The sequence below is a fragment of the Corapipo altera genome, unplaced genomic scaffold (genome assembly GCF_003945725.1).
Source record: "Corapipo altera isolate COAL_440 unplaced genomic scaffold, ASM394572v1 114, whole genome shotgun sequence".
NCBI classification, from domain to species: domain Eukaryota; kingdom Metazoa; phylum Chordata; class Aves; order Passeriformes; family Pipridae; genus Corapipo; species Corapipo altera.
The window spans coordinates 730,871-751,540 of NW_020885009.1; the positions used below are offsets into that span (position 1 = coordinate 730,871).

The window sequence follows — 20,670 nt, forward strand, 5'->3', positions numbered from 1 at the left end:
CACCACTGGAAAAATGTCTATGAAAGAAGAAAATGTTTTTTTCAAACAAATGTTTTGTGACTGGGAGGACAAAGGCTGTCAAATGCCTTATGCTTCTCTAGGTAGGTGGTGAGGACCAACCACTGCACTGTCTGTGAAGAACTAGTTTTAGGAAACAAGGTATTGATACCTGTGGATGAGAGGGAAGTTACCAAGAGGACAGAGGTACAACAACTTTAAGGACAAATACTGGAATTAGAACCACAGAAGCTGAGGTAGAAAGGCACTTCTGCAGATCATTCAGTCCAAACCCCTTGCTCAAAACCAAGGTCAGCTACAGCAGGTCGCCCAGGACCACATGAAATGGGTAATCTTTCAGGTGACCTGTCCCACCTGCATCTGTGATACCTGAGACTTCTCAGACCATGAAAACCAGTGAATATGAAGCAGCAAGGTCCCAAGACAGCCTATTTTTGGCTCATGGCTCCACAACAGCCATTATCATCAAATTTTTGTTTCACTGTGCATTCTCTTTTTCACCTGTAATGCCTTCCCCATGTGTCAGGCCTGGCAGTGTCTTAATTCTCCACACACTCTGCTCTGTGCTGCTCCATTTCATACACGGAGAGATTCCTCTCCTTGCAGTTTTGCAGAGAATTTAAATAATCTGTGTTTGTACCCCACCCCTGCTCCAAAACAGTGAGATCAGAAGATATAGGAGCTACTTTGGAAGCACAGCAATAACACTACAAATTGCTTACAGCCAGTAATGTGGAAGAAAGGCTGGGCTGTCCCAGGTGTGAGATATGCAGAGTTAAAAAAAAAATAAAATTGAGCAGTGTTTGTTTATACAAAAAACATAAAAGAGAAGGGAAAAATTATCTAATTCAGAGCACTGCCAGCTACAGCAGTTGCAACTTGGATGAATTCGATCCTCAGGGTTTGCAATTAACTCCCTTCACTCCTGCCAAGGTCATCTCTCACATTCCAATTCTGCAATCTTTGAACTAGAAAGAAATAAACAATTAAAAAAATTATGAGATGTAAAAATAGGTGATGCCAGGCAAAGGCAGGAATGTTCCAGGAACGCAAACATAACTAGTGTCTGTCACCTACCAATTTCAGCCTGACTTGGTGTAATTCCATTCCCTTTAATATTCCATAAATACTTCATCCTGGATCTCTCCTCAGTCTTTCAGTTAAAATACCACGAGCACATATAGAAGGAGTCCCACTTGTGGGCTCTGTCAAGAAATCATTTTTTTCTATCTAAATATTACTGAGATGTCCCATAAACAGCAGGAAGGTGAAAGTTGCTCATCAAAAATGTTGACAAATAAAGCTACTGACTCCTCTTTTTAAAATATGTTTTCGATTTTTAAAACTGTGGAAGATATTCAATGTATTGCAGCAATTTAGTACAGGCTCAGCAAACAGATTATCTGGTCTATGGTCAGGAGCAGCACTGCCAATGAACAGTTAATTTCAGTCAATAGACACATGTTGATTGCAGCTTATTGGCCTCCAAAATAGGGCCATTCACTCCATCTTCCCTGTGAATGAGCATCTCAAAAACACAATTAAACCAGACATTAACTGGTCAAAGTCTGAAAAACACATGGTAACAGCTTCCCTCCTTAGTGCTGGTGGAGAAAGTCAACCTTATCTGTTTATAACCTTCTTATTCTTCTGATAAATCTACCAAGTTGATTTTTCATCAATAGCAAATAGCTGCTTTTTTTTGGTCCCCTCTGCACAAGCAATGGTACAGTTCAAAGTAAGGCTTCTGTTTCTCTATATTTAATCAGTATATTTATATCAAAATAGCTTTTGGGGGAAAAAAAATAAAATCAATGGACTGTTGCATGCGGATGGGAGTGGAATATGCTCATCACTGACACATCTTTCTGTAATCACCCCGTTGACTTCAGGGATATTCCGAGTGGATTTAAGTGCTGTTAAATATGAGTGTATGATTGTGCTCTCTCAAGGCAAATAACTGGATCAGGGTTTTCTTTTATTATTCCTATACACCTATTTTTGTCTGGTGAGGCAGCTGCAGACAGAATGGAAAGACAGTCAGATCTCTCAGACAAGCGACCCCAGAACTTGTTTTATTGCAGACCTTTTCAAAGGCACAGCTCACTGAACTAAGTGTATCAAGTTCTGTCCCTGATACTGCATGGAAACAATAGGATATGGCTGTAAAATACAAGAATTCAGACATAAATACATTAAATTTGAATTAGGAAAGGCTAGGCCACAGATAAATCTAAAAGACAGACAATGATGTAGCTATTACACTTCATAAAATTTCATAAACCTGTAGTTAAAAAGAGTAGGGGGGGAAAAAAGGCTCATGACAGATCAGGGAGAGTCTGGAAACATCCAGCTGGAGAAGAGATTTGTCCTGGAAAGCCTTACCCAGTTCTGAAATCAGTTATACCTCTCGGTGATGTTGGTGATCAAGCTCAAACCCAGCCCTCAGTAGCAGGCTCTGCAGGTTATTCCTGATTTTCCTTCCTTTTCTGCCAGTTGGATGCCCGTGCAACAGAGCAAGGCTTTCTGGAGGCAATTCACATTAATAACTGGGATATTAATATCCCTTTAATATGGATTAATACTGCTGTATAAATTTGATCCATGTAGCCAAATCACTCCTGTCTCAAGCAATTCCAGAAGGAACATTTAGTTGTGCCAGGTATTTTCTGGACACAGGTGAAGAAGGCAGCAAAACACAAGGGAAGGAGCTGAAGGCTCTAATTATTCCTAATGATGCACCTAGAAACCATCAAGTAAATAGGAACTAAGTAAGAGCAAAGTAATGCTTTTTCAAAACATGAAATTTAGGAAATCTGATGAGATTCAGAAATAACCATAGCACAGGGGCTCTTTATTTGAATCAACCACTGCAAATCAATCAATCAATTAATAAATAAATAAATCCTACATGGGCGGGATTTTGACAGAAGAATTAATTTAGGCCCAACTCTGGTTTCTGTGCCAGCCGAAGTAGGTTTAGATTTTACACCACAAGACAAAAAATATTAAGTGTTCCAGCCAATGATGATTTAAATCAAGAGCTCAAGTATTGGAAGAACAGAGCATTAGAGCAGAGAGCACTCAAAAATTGTATGAAAGGGCTACAATCTTTTCTTCTTCCTTCAGAATCAGATGCATTTTTCATCCTTTCCCAATAAATAATGTCTCAGAGCTGACACTGCTGGAAATACTCCACAGAGAGAAAACCCAAGTAGATGGTTCAGCTCCTTCTTCCTCCTGCCCAGTTAAGGTAGCACAGAGGAGGAGGAGGCACAAGTCCATTTTTCCTGCTTGACTCTACTGAAAAATATGATTTGCATGTTTATCCAAGGATCAAGTGAGGTAACAGATGTAATGGGAAGACTCCTATTGGAAGCAGAAAAAAATTTAGGTCATTTTTCAACCTTATAGGTAAGAGCAGGCATTGAGCTGAAAGCAGGATGAGCAGCAGCCTTCCAGCTACAAGCAGGATAAGCAGCAGCCTTCCTGAAGGATTATCTGTGGCAAGGAAGAAACTGAGTGAGCCCAGGTTTGTTTACAGTCGCATCACAAAACAGACTTCTCCAAAAAAGCAGCAAATCTGGAGCCTGCATGTGGCAAATAGCCCAAGGTGGCCCCTGTGTGACTGCAGTTGGTTTCTTGCAGTGTCCACGGCTTTTCCAGCTGAAGAGCTGTGAATTTCCAGCAAATTGGCAAGCCTCAAATTTTACTGTTGTTGGCAGCTGACAAATCCTCCATCAGCTCTGGAATTTCCCTAGTGTTTTACTGGATTTTCACTGACAGAGTCAGATGGGTACAGTCTGTGTGCTTCTGCTGATGCAAACTGTTTTGTACTCACTGATGTTTGGAATAAAATAATGCCCCAGCAAACTCAGACAACATGTAGAACTTGGCACAGCTGCCACATGGATAGTCGGGAAAGGCCTGACATGGCTGGATCCATGAGCACTGATGGAGAAGCCTGGAATTAGTTTTAGAATGTTCTACAGACCAACAATAGAAAAACACAATTCAGAGTTTTTTCAAGGGGTAGTTGGAAGGGGAGGATAATCAGCTACACAAGGAAACAGGATCCAACTTTTTTGCCTGTTCTTGGGTATTAGATCATGCTGACTTTCCTATAATAAATGCTGTAGGTACATGATAACCCAAAAGAGACAGGATGAGGACAGTCAGTGTCCATTCCCAGCTTTAAGGCTGGACCACTATGCTGGCCAAGTCATTTTACCCAGGGCAGACAAGTCCACCCAGCTGTAAAATGAAACCATAATATTGACCTGGATTTGGGCTCTATGGGAGCAGACAAATACTCCCCAAGATAAGCATCACTGTGAGAGCATTCTTGCCTTGACATATCATTAAAAATAAAACAAAAGCTTTATGTTCCACTTGGGAAAAGTGAAAAAGGAGAAAGGAACTTCATTTACCTTTGAATGGCTCTTTTCAAATCACAGTATCTCAAACAATCCCAGCAAACATGATCTCAGGCTGTGGAGTGCTCCCAAGCTCAGCCAGCCTGACATAAGCAATGGGAAAAATCCCAGAGCAGGAAAAGAGCAGAGAGAGGAATGCCACGTGTCTGCTTGCTCCTTGTGCTCCAAAAACACATTGTTTGACCCCTGACACAACACAGACTAAGACTTCAGAGAAAATCAAAATATCTTATTGCCCAGCAGAGCCATTTTTTTGCAGCAGCACAGACAGGTGTGCTCTGATGACACCAAAAAGCTCTGAGCCTTCAGGCACCCAGGTGTATCCTCACTGAGCAAAGCAGCTTCCGCTCACCTCAGGGTCTAATTCCTTTGCCAAAATATTGCACAAGTGGCACTCTGTGTTTGCAAAACGCTTCCTCAGATGGCCCATGTGACACCAAACAGCAGATGGTTTATTGTCCCTCCAGCAAATAAGGTCATTCTGGGGTTCTAAGTGGGCCATGGCTCAGTTATACAGCTGCATTCACTTTAATGTTTTGCTTAAGATACCTGAGTGCTTTCTCTCTAATTCTGCCTCCTCTACTCCTCCTGCTTCAACACCTTCATCTGGAGATATCAGAACCAACATCACAACAAACTTTCCAGAGTTTCAGTGTATTGGGATCCATTCACATATTGGAGGCCGAAACAGAGAGCTCCTCTCTCTGCCAAACTAGAGGTAGCTCCACTGACCCTACTGCAGCAGGACTCTCTAGCTTTCTCACCTCAGGTCTTCTGCCAAGGTGTTTAACATGGATAAACTCCACTTTAAACTGGTTTTGTTCACTGGGGTGCCTTAAATACCTTTCTGCAGCGTGTCTGTTTTCATACCTTATGAACTTTGCTGCAGGATACATTCAGAAGCTGAGCAAGGTTTTTAAAGCCCTTTATGGCATGTGACAGTCCCCATTAGGTGTGGTTTCAGAGCTGAATTCTGTGCTTGCCTTCATGTTGAAGACCTTCCAGACCCTTCAGTGTTATGATTTTCACAGCACTTTCCATCACAGTGTGAAACACAGAAAGCTCACAGACAGCAGAAAGCCAAAATAAACAGCAGATTGTCAGGTCTCTGGATGAACAACTGCAGTTCCTTCCACTGAATCAACGTGGCTCTTGGATTTTCCCAAAACAAGGTTCTACCAAGTTTGCAGCTCTAACAGCCATCCCTTTCTTTGCTAAATTTCACATCAATGTTCAATAGATTTATGTATTTATACAGGAAACTGAAGCACAAGCAAACACAGAACAGCTCAGTGTTACTGTCCTGGTCTGTGACAGATTTTTCCAGCAGGAAACAAACTGGGATTGCTGTGCTCCTAACAAGGATATTCGAGAGAGCCAGCACAAACACACAAAAGAGCAATGCCGAGTTTGCAGCTGATTTAGCACAGCTCAGAAAAGAATAAAAGACTGCCCAGCCTTGCCAAGTCACACTAGGTGAATCAGTGCCCTCATCCCTCATGCCACGAGCCTAGCATCTCGCACGCAGCCTCCACTGTCCCTCCTCTTCAGCCACGAATGAGTAACCCACCTCCTCTGCAAAGTGCTGCCAGCAATATTTATATAATAATAATATTTATATAAATAACTTGCCCAGAGCTCAACACATTAAGACACAGATAAATCCACCTTGGAGCAAACGAAAGGTAGGGTTGGATGTTCAATTCTGGTGTACCAAGCAATATTAATTTCATTCTCAGCTTTCATAAACTTCTCAAAACCAGTCCTTTAATCTGATAGTGCTCACTTCAGGTTGTTGTTTTGGTTTTTTTTTCCTAATTTTATTTTTTTGCTCCATTTTAATATATCCTCTTTAATTTCCTTTACAGCTAAGTACTGCTCAGTAAAAAATGGCAGAAATTTCCCTTACACCAGCTGTCACAGGATCTAGTGAGGATTTTAAAACAGAATAGAGTTGCAGCCTACATTCCAAAAAAACTCCAGTGAACCATGTGAAGAGCATTGTTTGGGAGCAATTGGAGAGATAACTGCACTCCTGATTTAACTCATTTATTGTCCTCAATGTACAAAACAAGTAGCTGCAGTAACATCATCCCACTGAGAGTACTGAAAAGGACACAAAATAAAAAGCCTAATCTATATTTCTGGTACAAACTGTTCAGCAGCTTCAGCTGTACAATTGCTGTACCTGTAAACTGTTGTACCACAATACAGTGGTACAGCTTTAGACAATCTGGCCTCATAGAAAGTAATTTTTTTACACAGAGTGCAAGCGTGCACAATAAACAATCTTGCACTAGGTAGGGCATTTGACTAAAGCGAGTAAGTCCAAAAACCTGAGCTCCCAATGGGTTCTGAGTTATGCAGCTGCCTCTTTCTATTCCTGTATTATTCAACTTCACTTAATTCCTCTTGATTCTTCATATGTGTACATCAGTTCCCTCTCTCGGTGTATTCCTGCTCCTTTTGAAAAGATTTTAGAGGAGGATCAAAGAAAAAGACAATTTTTTTTACCTTTGTAATTAATTATTTGTCTGTTACTATGATTTCACAGTAATTTTAGAAGCTGGGGCTGAGCACAAATGAAGCCCAAAATGCAAAGAAGAAACCATGTTATTTCCAAAGCTGCAGAGATGTTTTCCTTTCCTGTCCAATAAGCACCTTGCTTTTTTTGTTTTGTGAGTGTGGCCTCCCCTCCCAGGCTCCAATACCTCAATACACCATGGAACTTCCCACCCACTTTGCTTTTGGGAAGGGGCAGGATACAGCCTTCCCTCAACCCGATGTCCAGCAGGCTAAAGGACATCCAAAGAGCAAGCTAGCATAACTAATGGATAATCAGGAACCAGAATTTCCCATTCAAGATTTCTGAAATAAATAGGAACTTGGATATGCACTTGGAAATGGGGAACTGTAACAGCCTGGGTCTTCCTGCAGAATGCAACTGGGGAGCAGGAGCTGCCTGACCTGTCAAGGAACTCAGCTTGTGGCCAGGGCTGTGAGGGTTCCTCAGCTGTCCTCTTGCCACCAGCCTGGCAGGCAGACTGCCAAGGAGCTGGGCAGGAAGGAAACCAGGGAGGTTTCCAACAGAAAAAACGTCCCTCTGGAAAACTTCTGACCACTCTAATAATGGGCCTACTTTCAGAGTCAGTTACGGTGCTGGCAGGAGGCAGGGAGACCCACTGCATTCTCTGTTTAGTTATTGGCTTCCTATCCAAATTCCTTTCTGCACCAGACACAGGGCATCAACTGAAGTAATCCTTTAAAAGGATGTTCATAAATCCCTCCAACCCCCTCCATGGCAAATGAGGCTTTTCCCCAGAACGATGACAATTGTTAATTGGTGCCATTCAGAAGGTAACATTTTCTTTGGTAAGGTCTTTACTGCTTCAGGCAACCACATGTACTTTTGGCAAGGTCTCCAGACAAGCCCTGTTGGCAGCACACAGCATGTGCCTTGCTCGGAAAGACTGCATGAAAAAACAGCTCACTTTCCAGTTCCAATTCCAAGGCTTCGTAAACTTGGCCACACAACCTGGACTGACTGCAGGAATAACTGATGCCTGATAGGTAGCATCCCACAAAGCTGCCCACACAGTTACCCTACAGAAGGGTAAAAACCTAAAAAAGGGCAAAACCCCTTCTCAGCGTAATTCCACAACCACCGAGAGCGAGCTGACTGATTTACGTACCGCTCGTTGCTCAGGGTCATCCGTGGAGGGTCAAGGTTGGGGTTCTCCATGGACTCCATCTGGGGACAGCGTAGGAAGTAGTAGAGGGTGTGGAGAGCATCAGGGGACCAGGAGATGGGCTGCTGCTGCCGGGTTTGCCGCACGGGGCTCATCCCGGGGCGGATGGTGTTCAAGCACTGCATGTGGTGCATCGCTCGTGAGACCAAATCACCTGCACAGAGAGAGAAATAAAGTCCTTTTAAGTGCACTTTTTGACCTAAATAACACCTCTCTCAGCTAAGAGATACGTCTTCTGTGTGCACACAATTTTCCTCCACAAAGGTCTGTCCTCAGGCTGCCACTCTGCAGGTTGTTGCGTGGGAAATTTAACTTGCTTTCAAATGACAAGTTGTTACTTAGAAAACATTAAATGAAACGCAGTCCCCACACATTCAGAGCAACAGCTTTACATTGAGTTTTCTGGTTTAGTGTTTGTTTTCCCCTCTTTCCACCCACATACACCAGTTTCTTGCTTGCCTACAAAAACTACTGATGTCTTTGTAAAATGTCCTCTGCCCAATCTGGGAGCAACAGCTTTCACAAGGCAAAGCCATCAGCACCAATACAAATACTTTACTCTCATTTCTGTTATGAGGTTGCTCCCATCTCTTCGAACTGGGTCATGCTGTTCTACCCTCTGCCCAGGAACTTGAGACAAACTAATGACATTATGTTCAATACAGAAGTTCCTTCTTTTAGGGATCTGCTGCTCTCATTCTTCCTGTAGCTGCAGGTTTCTCCAGAATAACAAGACCTGACTCTTGTACTAAAAAGCCAATCTTTATCATGCTGCTTGTCACAAGCTGTACCAGAAATTTGCTCCTGAACCTTGTGAGAAGCTTAATCCAGGAACTTTCTGGGCTTCTCAATCCTCTTGGTCTTTGAACTCGAGCCAACCTGCCTCTGTGCTGGAGCATGGTGGACCTGAGGAGGCCTGGAAGAAGGTGACCTGTATTACACAGTTTCACTCAGAAAGGATTTTAAGACTGCAGATTTTTAAAAAGTTCACAAAGCAATGACCCCAAATCTGCTCTTTGTGTAATAACCTTGCTTTATGCACACCCTGATTACTCTCCTCGTATTCTGGTGCATTACGAAATCTAAAAAACCTTTTAAAAGCTTCAGACATTACATCTCGGAGCAGTGTGACTACAGGGAGCTGAATTATTACTATAGATTACTATACTTAGCTAGAATCTATTTTTTCCTTGGGAGAATCCTCTATTGCTTTATGTTTTACAGTCCCCTAAAACTCTCACAGGAAACGTTACTCTATTGTGTCCAAAAGTCACAATACTGGGAAAGGATGGAACTGAAATAGTCACCCCATCACAAAGCTGGTTCCTGAGAAGGCGCCCTGAGTTTAGCTGTGAATTAGTAACACCTCCCTCTGAAATCCTTAGGAAGTTGTTATTTGTTCATTAATATCTAACAGCAATACACTCAATTTGCCAACCAAACTCTGGTTGAACCCCTGGGCTTCTGCTGTTACACAGGAGAAACCCCCAAAAAGTGACTCCATGTCTAAACATGACATTATCAATGGAGTGTTAAAAATCTCACTTTGCAATCTAAAGTTGCCACTCTGTTGTACAGTATGTTCAGCCTAAGGACCCACTTCAGAATTAAAAAAACCTTCTAACAACTCTGCCTTTCCACTCCAGTAGCCACAAGATCTGCACATTTTATGAGGATATCATGAATCCTCCAGCACTGGTGCTAACACAGAAGTCTGTGCAGTTATAGCAGAAATGCATCTGGAATTCAAATATTCAGCTCAGAATAACGTTCCTTCTCCTTTGCACACTCACTCTATTTTTCTGGCAGTGGGCAGCAACATTTAAAAGAAAGAAAAAAAAAAGTAGGCAACTGTATCAGGAGATCTATTCACTGGATGTACTGACCAAGTTGGCCAAGGCAGGGATGGGGGAAGAGAGGGAGAGAGGAAGCTGTATTCAATCTCAGGCCCTTGCTACAAATGTTCTCTTGTGTTCCAGGATAAATAGAGGTGTGTTAAAGGAATTTGAAAACCTCAAATTAAGGCAGGTTGCAAAATAAATCGTGAAACCCACAAACTCCTTGCTGGCCCTGACATTCATTAGCATTCAGATGGTGCAGACTAAGAAAGTGATGCCAGCAGAAACTTTGCAAGGGAAAAGTAGGACCAGGAAAACACAAATCATTTTTGTTTACTTTAAAGGGGCTTTGTGAGTACTCTAGGAATGGAACATTTCATTTGCTTAGCACGAAAAAAAGAAGGGTTTGAACAAGTTTTTGTTACCCAAGCGCTCTCCGATTTTTTTCCTCCACTTTTGGTTTTTCAAGTAACCAAAAAGCTTTTCCTTGAATATCCTGCACCCTTGACATTTCCACTGCAGAAACACTAACAAAGAGAACCCTCTCTGCCATCTGAGGGAGGTGCTTCACAAATGTGCAAGAAATCCTCCACATCTAGGCAAGAGCATCCATCTTCAGTTGGCACTAACACCACTACCAAAAGGCTAGAAAAGCCACATCTTGTATATCTCCAGGTGAATTAAATTTAAAGCAGACTAATGAAACAAGCTGATTTTCATAAACAGCACCATGAGACAATTAAATCTTCCCCAACGTCAGCCAAATGCTGCTTGTGCTGTCAACAATGGCAACGCTCCCACTGACCTCAGAGGAGGAACTGGCTCTCCTGCTTTGCTGAAAGAAACCTGTGGTTGATTGCAGCCAAAACTTACTCAGTTCAGAGATGCTTCCAACACACGTTGCCAGCAGAGACTGCTCCAGGGTCCGGAGTTCCAGCTGGGCGTACGCGTCGGCCCGTCCGTCGCTGCACACCGAGCCGTCGTTGTAGGGGCTGAAATAGGCAGGTAGGGACAGCACACCTGGGGCAAGAGCAGACAACAGACCTGTTAGAAGTGAAGCTACAGGTGTGCAAAAGCAAGTCCCTCTAGAAGAACTCAGCACCTTTCTTGGGGGACTTGAGGTCTTTTGACAAGTTCAAAGAAAATCAAAGTGTGCCATAAATACCCTTGGAATGGTTGAAACAGGGGAATTGGGCCCTGGGGACTGAGGCTGGGTGTTTCTTCAGCCTTTAAAAGCTCAGAACAAATTGCAGTTGAGATAAAACTACATGAAAAGCTTTGATGAAGTCTCCACTCTTGTTTACACAACAGCTCTGCTGCGCACACAGCTCAGTTTGCTGGGGAACAGCTGTATGCAGATTGTGGGATACAAGGGCCTGATCTGGAGAGATGTGGAATAGCCTCGAGTCCACCTCAGGTAGCTGAAATCTCTGCAACCCTGCAAACAAAACCATGGGCTGTGCCAGCCCTTTGAACCTGCCATTGCAGTTTCAAATGCTCAGACTGTGGTTTCTACATGTGCAAAGCTCTGGATAAGCCAAGCAACACCCACGAGTTTTGAGGTTATATTTTCATTTCTATAAATGACCCCTGTGCGAGAGACAGAGATTAGAAAGATAATTACCTTGCACACATGCATTTAGAAAGATAATTACCTTGCACACATGCATTTACCACACGCACACTCCTTCCATCTCCTCTTATTGCATGCATTTGTATGCAGTCATTGATGGATTTGCAGCCAGTTTTGTTAGTTGTTGTTGGGACCCCATTCTACTTTGTGCATACTCCTACAACTCATTTGCATTACTGGGAAATTAGAGACCTTTTGGGTAAATTGGCCAGAATGGCAGTGAAGGGGATGCTACAAAGAACCCACACATCAAGATGCAGGCAGTCTCTAACAGGGGCACTCATTCACCTTCCCCAAGTCACCTTTCTCACCCATTATCTTTGGCTGACCATGGTAGATCTGCAGTCACAAGGCAAGTCAGTGCAACATAAAGATAAAAAAACCCATGCCTTCCCTGCTTTCCTCCCAGAAATCCATTGTTGAATAGCTTCTCTTCAAATTACCCAACTGAAATTTGTTGCCTTTTGGCCACAAGATTGTTCCATGTGGCACAGGGAAGGGGGAATGTGATCCCTGGAGCTGGTGTGAGACAGGGAGCTGGGTATGTGATGGGGGCTGGGGTGGGACAGTGACCCTGAGGTGGGACAGTGACCCTGGGGTGGATCAGATGAAACCCAGCGTGACACTGCATCCACAGGGTGGGTGGACTCCTAAAAGCTGCCTGCAGTCACTCAGCCAGTGTTTCTGTGCCCTTGCTACTGCCACACCTTCAGCTGTGTCTGACTGCTATCACATTTTTAATTACAGATCCATTCTGCAATTGCAGTAGCACCCCCAGCCCAACTTTTCCATGATTTCAGACAAGGATGCTAACAGCCACGACTGCCTGTGCTCTTACCCTGCAGTATCCTGTATTTTTGCTTTTTAACTTTGATCCATGCACAGCCATACCAATCCATTTCAGCTTGGACCCACATTTCCTTCCACCCTTCACCTCCCGACCCCGGGTCAGTTTCAGATGTGGAGATACTTTGCTCCCGTGGCAGTGACCTCCTGTCTCATTGGTGCTGTGTATTCTTGTTCAACAAAACCCTGCCAGAGGAACGGCAGCACATTGTACAAGACCTTTTGTTTCTTTGTCTTGATGTTTTCTTTTGAGATTTTATGCTGCATTGATCTCTCCTACCCTTTTCACATCCTCTTCGCATCCTGCTTGGTGGTAAAGCCAAGGGCTGCATCAAAAACTTCCTGGACATTATGAGAATAAGGGAATGATTTATCCTGTTGTGCTTCTTCACTGTACATCACTGTTAGTTAATGGAGAACACTCTGCCAATGCCCTCTTAACCTGAATAATTAGGAAGTTGAGGCTTTAAGAGCTACCAGAAGTGATGCATGCAAACTAGAAGAGCTTGCTTTAAATACACTGTACAGAGCCTAAGCCACTTCCTTTTCCATGCCAAAGCTATGAAAGGATGTTTGAAAGACATATGGATTGAATTTATGGCAGAGGGAGAATGAAAATAGACTGATTTGTCAAAACTTTCAAATAGAGGCACATAATTCTACAGAGGCGAAAACAGAAACTGGCAGTTACATTACCAAGAAAAAAATGGGGCACATTTTCTCTGCCAGCCGGTTCCAGTCGGTTCTGTTTTCTAACAAGGAATTAAAAATAAAGATTTGCAGAGGGATTGAAGTTGGCTCCCAGACACAACAACATTTTCTCAGTTTTTCAGTTAATGCTTCGCCAGGTGGTGTGAGGAAACAGGGAGGATTTATTTACCTTTGGAAAAATGACTCACACAGGATGGTCGTGGATGAGATTTATGTTGTCATCTGCCTTGGTACAGCTGAGGAGCATCCTCTGTACCAGGGAGAAATAAGGAAGTTACCAAGACTTGGGCGATGCACCAAAGCCTGATGGTGCCACCGGGAATTTTCCCTGGGATCGGGAGGGGTATGAATCAGGCCCTCATGACATAAGGTTTCAAAGGCTCCCTGTGTCTGGCAGGCCTTGATAGGTATGAGCAGTCCTGGGAATGAGGACACACCTCCCAACACTGATTTTGAGACAGGGAGAACAGTGACTAAACTCTACTTGTAGGGCAGAAACATACCCCACAATTATTATATCTTGCAGCACACTCATCAGGATTTCCTCTCTGATACACTTCCAGTGGAGTTGGAAGAAGCATTATCTTTGCTCTTCAGATCAGAAATTCAGGCACAACGACATCTGAAGTCAAGCTTTTCCTGCTGGTATTATAATTAGGAACAGGACTCAATCATTTATATAAAATAGAAATAGTTGTTTGATAACAGACAACTGCCTTGTGATGACTGTTTATACCCCAAACAGTGGTTCCTGCTCTCCTGCCTCTCGAATCAAGGAATTTGCAGTCAAAAGGTGTTATAATGGTAAACCATAGGGGTAGTTTCTGTCTGGCATTCACATTCCTACATTTTTTGAATGTATAGAACCACTGCTTTTAATCACGACTGGCTAAATAAGCAAAACTGGAATTGAAATAAATCAATCCATGTCAAAACACTCTCTGAAATCACCTTCAGACTGCCCACTTGTTTCCTGACTTGCAAATATGTTTTCCCCATAAAACAACAATGTGAAACAGCACATAATTACACTACAGGAATGAACTGCTCTTACAGTACTTACTCTATGTTGTGTTTTCTACAAATCCCTGGCTGTATCCTGGAATTCTGGTCACTTTTTTTTCAATTAACTAAGATTTTAAGTACAGGATCCCAGCCCAGGTGAAGTTAGTGAGTTAGTTAATCAATTAATTTCGCTTAGCTCAAACCTCAGCAGAAGGAGCTAAGAATTCACCTCTCTAGAATGGTGTGATTCTAGATTAACAATTTGTTTCTCATATTTCCATAGCCTTTGAAACAGCAGCTGGAAATAAAGGCATATTTATTCTACCTCAGTTAAATATGAAACCTGCTCATGAGCACTTGCTGCCAACCATCTTAAAAGGCAGTCACGACTGGGTGAAATTCCAGTTAAGCAGTTCCTTAAATTCAAATTATTCTGCTTGCCTAAAGAGTTTGAAATTGTTGTCTGTAATTTGATGCTTTTTAATAGCAACTGAAAATGTTTCCAGTCTGAGCAAGATCCAGGGAAAAGTCTGTTCACACTCTTGGACATCTTTCTGCTTTAGGAGGTGCAGCAGTTCCGTGGAGAGCTTTGGCTGTAACGTGACGACTCCCACAAGCAGGACTGGGCAAACTCCTGTGTGGTTTCCAGCATGTGCTGGAGCTCCTCTGCTCTGGAAACAGGCTGGGAGAGCTAGGGGTGTCCAGCCTGCCAAAGAGAAGGATCTGGGCAGACCTTAGAGCCCCTTCCAGTGCCTAAATAGGCTCCAACAGAGCTAGAGAGGGACTCTGGACAAGGACCTGGAATGACAGGACAAGGGGGAAGGGCCTTAAGCTGAAGGAGGCCAGGTTTAGATTACATATTAGGAAGACATTCTTCGCTGGGAGGGTAGTGAGGCCCTGGCACAGCTTGCCCAGGGAGGTTGTGGATTCCCAGTCCCTGGAGGCATCCAAGACCAGGCTGGATGGGGCTCTGAGTAACCTGGTCTAATGGAAGGTGTCCCTGCCCATGGAAGGAGGGTTGGAACTGGATGATCTTTAAAGTCCCTTCCACCCCAAACCATTCCATGATTCTGTGATTCCCTGAGCTGGTTCTGCTCTTTTGGTATAACGATAAAGTAAATGCAGAATTTTACCTCAATTTTATTTTAAGATCTGAATGTTTAAAAATCTTATTTCAAATAACTTTCCAACTACCCATTGTATCTTCACACTTCACGTTGTTTGCATGTTACATTAATGGCAAAAGGACTCTCCATGATTTTTACCTTGCTGGAATGATTTTCTCTGGCCTTTCCCTCATCTGATTCCTTGATGTTGGCAGACAACCTCCCAGTGATTAATTCATCAGCCATTTGATGACTTTCAAACACTTCTCTGATGTCTAGAGGTTAAGATGGGGCCACTCACAAGTGGCAAAGGGCCAAGGAGACTTGGCTGGAAAGCACTTGAATTCTGCTGTCTGGGATTCCTCATGGAAATTGCCCAGGGTACTAAGTCCCTTATTTCAGAAATGCACTGGCTGTATTCATGACAGATTAGGCAAAGGATCAGGAATATAATTAGGACAGGGGTTTACACCATAAATTACTGACAGAGAAAAACTTTTTTTTTTTTTTAAATATACGAAGTAAAGTCTATGAGACAACACAATGTGTATTGATTTCTCCCTTTGGCCAGAATAAAACCAGGTTCTTCGGGCAAGGATTCTCTGTGTCTTGTGTTTTCATTGCACCTACATCAGTGGTGATTGTTACTGAACACTTCCATAATACAAATTACAACAGCAGGAACAAAAGTACCTATTTGGTCAAATCAACCAGAAAGCCCTTGGAAAATTCAGGATCACATTTATACATTATAAATTGTTTCTAAAAGCCCCATATGTGAAATGAGAACTGCTGTGAGTATGCTTGAAAAATGTATTAGGGAACTGAGTAAGAAAAATTGGTCTCCAGCATAAGTGTGTTTTTGCAATGTTTGGCTTGTGATAAATTCCACAAGGAACATTCTGTGGGGTGAGAACGGCAGTTGATCCCACTGAACTAAGCTGTGACTTGGAAGGTCAAAATTTTGAAGATGATGACCTGATTACACTGAAGTGAAACAGCCAAATCCCACTGATTCCAATGGACCCATCCACTGCAACTGCAGTTCCCATGCCGGAATTTGGCCATGACATCAGGGTGGCTGTCACCTTGCACAAAGTCCTGCAATTCTTTATGGTAAGAAGCATTCAAGGCTCTCCTTGTTTTTTGTTCCCCATTCTACCACACAGCACAATGCCCTGCAGTTCCCACTTGCCAGTCAATTCCAAGCACAGAGCACCATCAGGAATTAATGCCAATTCCTGGAGCTCTGTTTTCTTCTTACTGACCTACCACTGCTAGGAAAGCTCAACCCTCCTTTGTTTTATGAAATGAGATGGGATCATTTTGACAGAACATAAACATGCTCTCCCCACCTCTCCATAAAACAGCAAACAAAATGTTCCTGATAGAACCCCCTAATAGTAAGTTGATTATAGGCTCTATAATCAACTCCAGTCATGCTACAGATTGTGAGAATGGCTTATGATCAGGAAACAATGCAAGTAATTGCTAACATATAGGAAAATAATGTGGCTCCTGCTACAGAGCAGGCAGGCATCTCTCTCAGTTTGTCAGCAGTAAGAAAAATCAAGCACAGTTGCTTATTTCTGTATCCACATTAAACAGTAATTGTGTAACTGAAACCAGGAGGAAAAGCAGAGAAGGGAGGAGCTTCAAGCAGGAGGGAAGATCTTTTAAATCTTCTGCAAGTGCTCAACTGATCTCTCCATCGAAGAGCTGATGTCCTCACGGGACACTTCTGGACAGATCTGGGCTCCTCCGTCTTGATCGAACTGCTCAAATAGACAATGTCCTCTTCAGATTAACAAACTGCAGTTTGCCTGGACTTCAGGAATGTTATTAAAAATATTAATGCACACAGCCTGGTCCATCCTGTAGCTCAGTGTCAACAGGCACTGCTGGACTGAAGTACCAAAATACTCCAAAATGGAGTTATGAAGCACTCTCAAAATCCACTACCACTTCTTCCTGGGGTGCAGCACCTTGAGGTCCAAAAGTACGGAAAGCAGTAGAGTTCAAAGCTCACAGTAACTGCCCTTCCAGGGAAAGGGCAGGAGCCCAGGAACACTCACTACAAATAGTTAAATGCCTCCTTAGTCATAAATAACTCATTGTCCCTGTCTTTATCTCACACTTGGAAAGGTTCAACATTTTGCCTCCCTTCTGCTATGGAAATGGTGGAAGTTGGAGGAAAAAAGGTAGGAAGTGTCTGTATCATATTTGAATCCAGCTGTGATATATGGGATTGCAAATGACTACAAATGTAGGAGAAAGGCCTTGGTTTAGTACCGAGTCAGTGTTTCCTGAGTCATTAATCCCACTTCCATATCCCTGTGGTCTTCTGGACAACCACTAAGCTGGCTTGGCCCCAAGCACTTAATTGAACATAAGCACAAGGGAGCATATCCTTGGCTTACATTGTGATGGCTGCCAAAAAACACAGCACAATGACTGTCCTCATTCCCATTTCCTAGATGGAGAAACAGACAAAAGGAAAAGAAGCAATTACGAATTTTGTGCATCAGAACCAGCCCTTTGCAAAGCCCAAACCTCCCAGTTCAGAATCCCTGTGCCATCAGAAACTGGCCAACCACGCTCCCACAACCTGGATCCAGAGATTTGAAATAAATGGAATGATTATGAGGGTTTAGTCTAGTTTTGTAGAACTATGCTTCCTATTTTATATGTCATAATAAAAGACCTTTGAGATATAACCTGTAAATATGACCTGTAAATGCTTCCTGGTATTATGTGTACAAGTACTTTTGAAAAGGAGCATGTGAACCTAAAATTAGGTTGATCCATTAGAATTTGGCATGTGGTTTTCCAGGCACTGGATCTTCTACACAGGGTCCGAGGACAGGCAAAGACCTACACTACAATAATATCAGTATCAATAAATCCCGCAATTATCAACAAAACCATGTTTTCAGGGCTCTTGTTTTCAGGATCCAGTAACTAAAGAGAAAACCCCATACTGGGCTATAAATATCAATGAAAAAAAACAGAGAAAGTTTTATGAGGCATGGTATAAATAGATTATGAACACTGTGAAAGAAATACAAACCCAGAATCCTGTGCCAAAAAATGACTGTGGTCAAACAGGGGGAAGACTTAGAATTAACTAGTTGTGTAAACCTCGACCAGTTTATCTCTGTGTCCCAGCTTATCTGGAAAATGGGGATATTGCTTCATTCCTGTTAAGGGTTCTTGCTTCATTCCTGTTAAGGGTTCTTGCTTCATTTCTCATTCTCATCTTACTCCTTCATGCTGCTCAACATCTCAGCAGTGTCCCCATTTCCCAGGTGTGCCAATAGCACATTTTTTTGTCCCTTAGCAACAGTCCATCTTTCATTTAAAAGGCCCTTTTTACCTCCAATAATCCCAAAGCTCTCCCAGACACAGCTACTTCTGAGATGAAAGGACACAATATTGTGACAGTATATAATTGCACCTCAGTGGAACTTATCATACCAGAAGAGGACCTTTACCCAACTGAGAGGGTTAAGAATGGCAAAATGATTTTAACCCAATAGAGATTTGGATATGGATACAATACTGGGACAGTTATTCTGAAAAACACAGAAGAAATTCCATGAGAAATTATAAACAAGAAACAACACGTATATATAAGAAAGCTAAAAAATAAACCTTATTTTTTAAAGAGGGAGAGAGGTAGGACAGGTAAACAGTGGCAATTCCAAGAGTCCTTCAATGGCATTGCTAAGGGGATTAGAAAGCTCAGGGAGAAGAATTTTATATCTCTTTCTCCATTGCCTTGGAATTCTTTAGAAGTCTCCAATTTAGGTGCTTATACAGTAAAAACAGCTTCATCTGGTGTAACCAGTGGGACTGAAGCAACTGCAGGCACCAGCTAGAGCCCTCATAGCCTCTACAATACCCTCTTCTAATCCATTCCTTATTGTTCACTGTCCTTCCTGTAATATGGCCTTTGAATCATGCCCAGCTCCCCAGATGTGGTCTGAGTAAGCCCTTTGTACATGCCATAATGACCTCTCTCTACTTGCCTTCAATTCTTCTATTTATACATCCCATGACTGTGTGCTTGCCAAACAAAGAGGAGAGTAAATTTATATCCTCTGTCACTCCCAGTTCCTTTTCGTAGGGAACATCAAGATGGAGAATCTGGCCAGAGCAGTATTCCAGAATAATCCAATGCAATCCCTCCTCAGCTATTCCAGAGCAATCTTTTGGAAGAGCTCCCTCTATGTGACCTATGCCCAGCAGCTTCTTTATACAGGTGATGAAATCCCCTGGACATTATGAGAATAAGGCAATGACTTATCTCCTGGCTGCTGTAAACCTGCCATTAAAACAGAATTTTAGAAACTGTGGCCACTTAATAATAAACATAAAGACTGCAATTACATCAGTTAATGACTTAAAATATCAGAGTGTCATAAGAACTGCTTATTCTAAAAAAGCCAGGAGGAAACAGGAACTCAGCAGTAACCAACCTACCGCTCCTAAACGACTGGAATTCTTTAGGACTGTCTCCATTAGTCGTCAGCTAATGCACAGCTTGGATTTTGTCAGGGTGAAATATGCATCTGTCACTCAATATAAAATTGAAATTTTATCTAAGTGAAACACAGTGCAGCCATGAGACCATAAAGTGTGACCTCAGGAGGGCAAGGCTTGGAGGCTCACTAGGATGAGCACATCCATCCCCTGCCTGCAGACAAAAATGATTCAGGTTTTGAGTCACCAGTCAGACAACATAAAACTTTAGGTGGGTGTATCCTGGGTTGTTCACGAGAAAACAGACAGTATATTGTAGATTTGATACCTGGGGTTTAATCTCCAATATTATCATTGCAGAGCAGTGAATTGCTCACACCAGCATTTATGTGCATGAGTAATTCATGAATCACAAGCGCTGTCTTTTTCCCCCCAAATCTGCCTCGAGCCCAGTATTAGTCCAAGCTTTTGGGACAAGACAAACACAAACCTCCACCACACAGATAACGATGTTTGTGTTTGCCAAGCACCATTAGGCAGGGTTTGCTCTAGAGGATTATTTTGATAGCACTAAAGATGAGCTATCCCAGGACAGAAGCTATTCCTCTTTTAATTTTCATTTCCTCAAACAAACACTTGGAAGTATTTGGCAGTTTTTTCCCCCAGAATATAGCAAATCAGTCTCTTACTAACGACAGTATTTCACAACTTTCTGCTTCCTCCCATCAAAGCATCCTGGAGATCTTGTCAACAATGACCAATTGTTTAGAGCTCAGAAGTGGAGTTGAGGAATTCCACTTAGTCACCAACTGCCCAATTTTGCCCTCTATCTTTGCAACACTT

The 20,670-nt window shown here is 42.6% G+C and overlaps 1 protein-coding gene across 1 annotated transcript in view; it reads right to left on the reverse strand.

The window, feature by feature from the left end:
- The window catches only part of ABTB2 (ankyrin repeat and BTB domain containing 2), a 117,612-nt gene that overhangs the window by 31,223 nt on the left and 65,719 nt on the right, over positions 1–20,670 (reverse strand). The window contains exons 2-3 of the mRNA XM_027667393.1: positions 10,915–11,061; positions 8,147–8,357 (exon numbers count right to left, since the gene is read on the reverse strand). Coding sequence (XP_027523194.1) covers positions 8,147–8,357; positions 10,915–11,061 — 358 coding nt within the window. The remainder of the gene's footprint in view (positions 1–8,146; positions 8,358–10,914; positions 11,062–20,670) is intronic.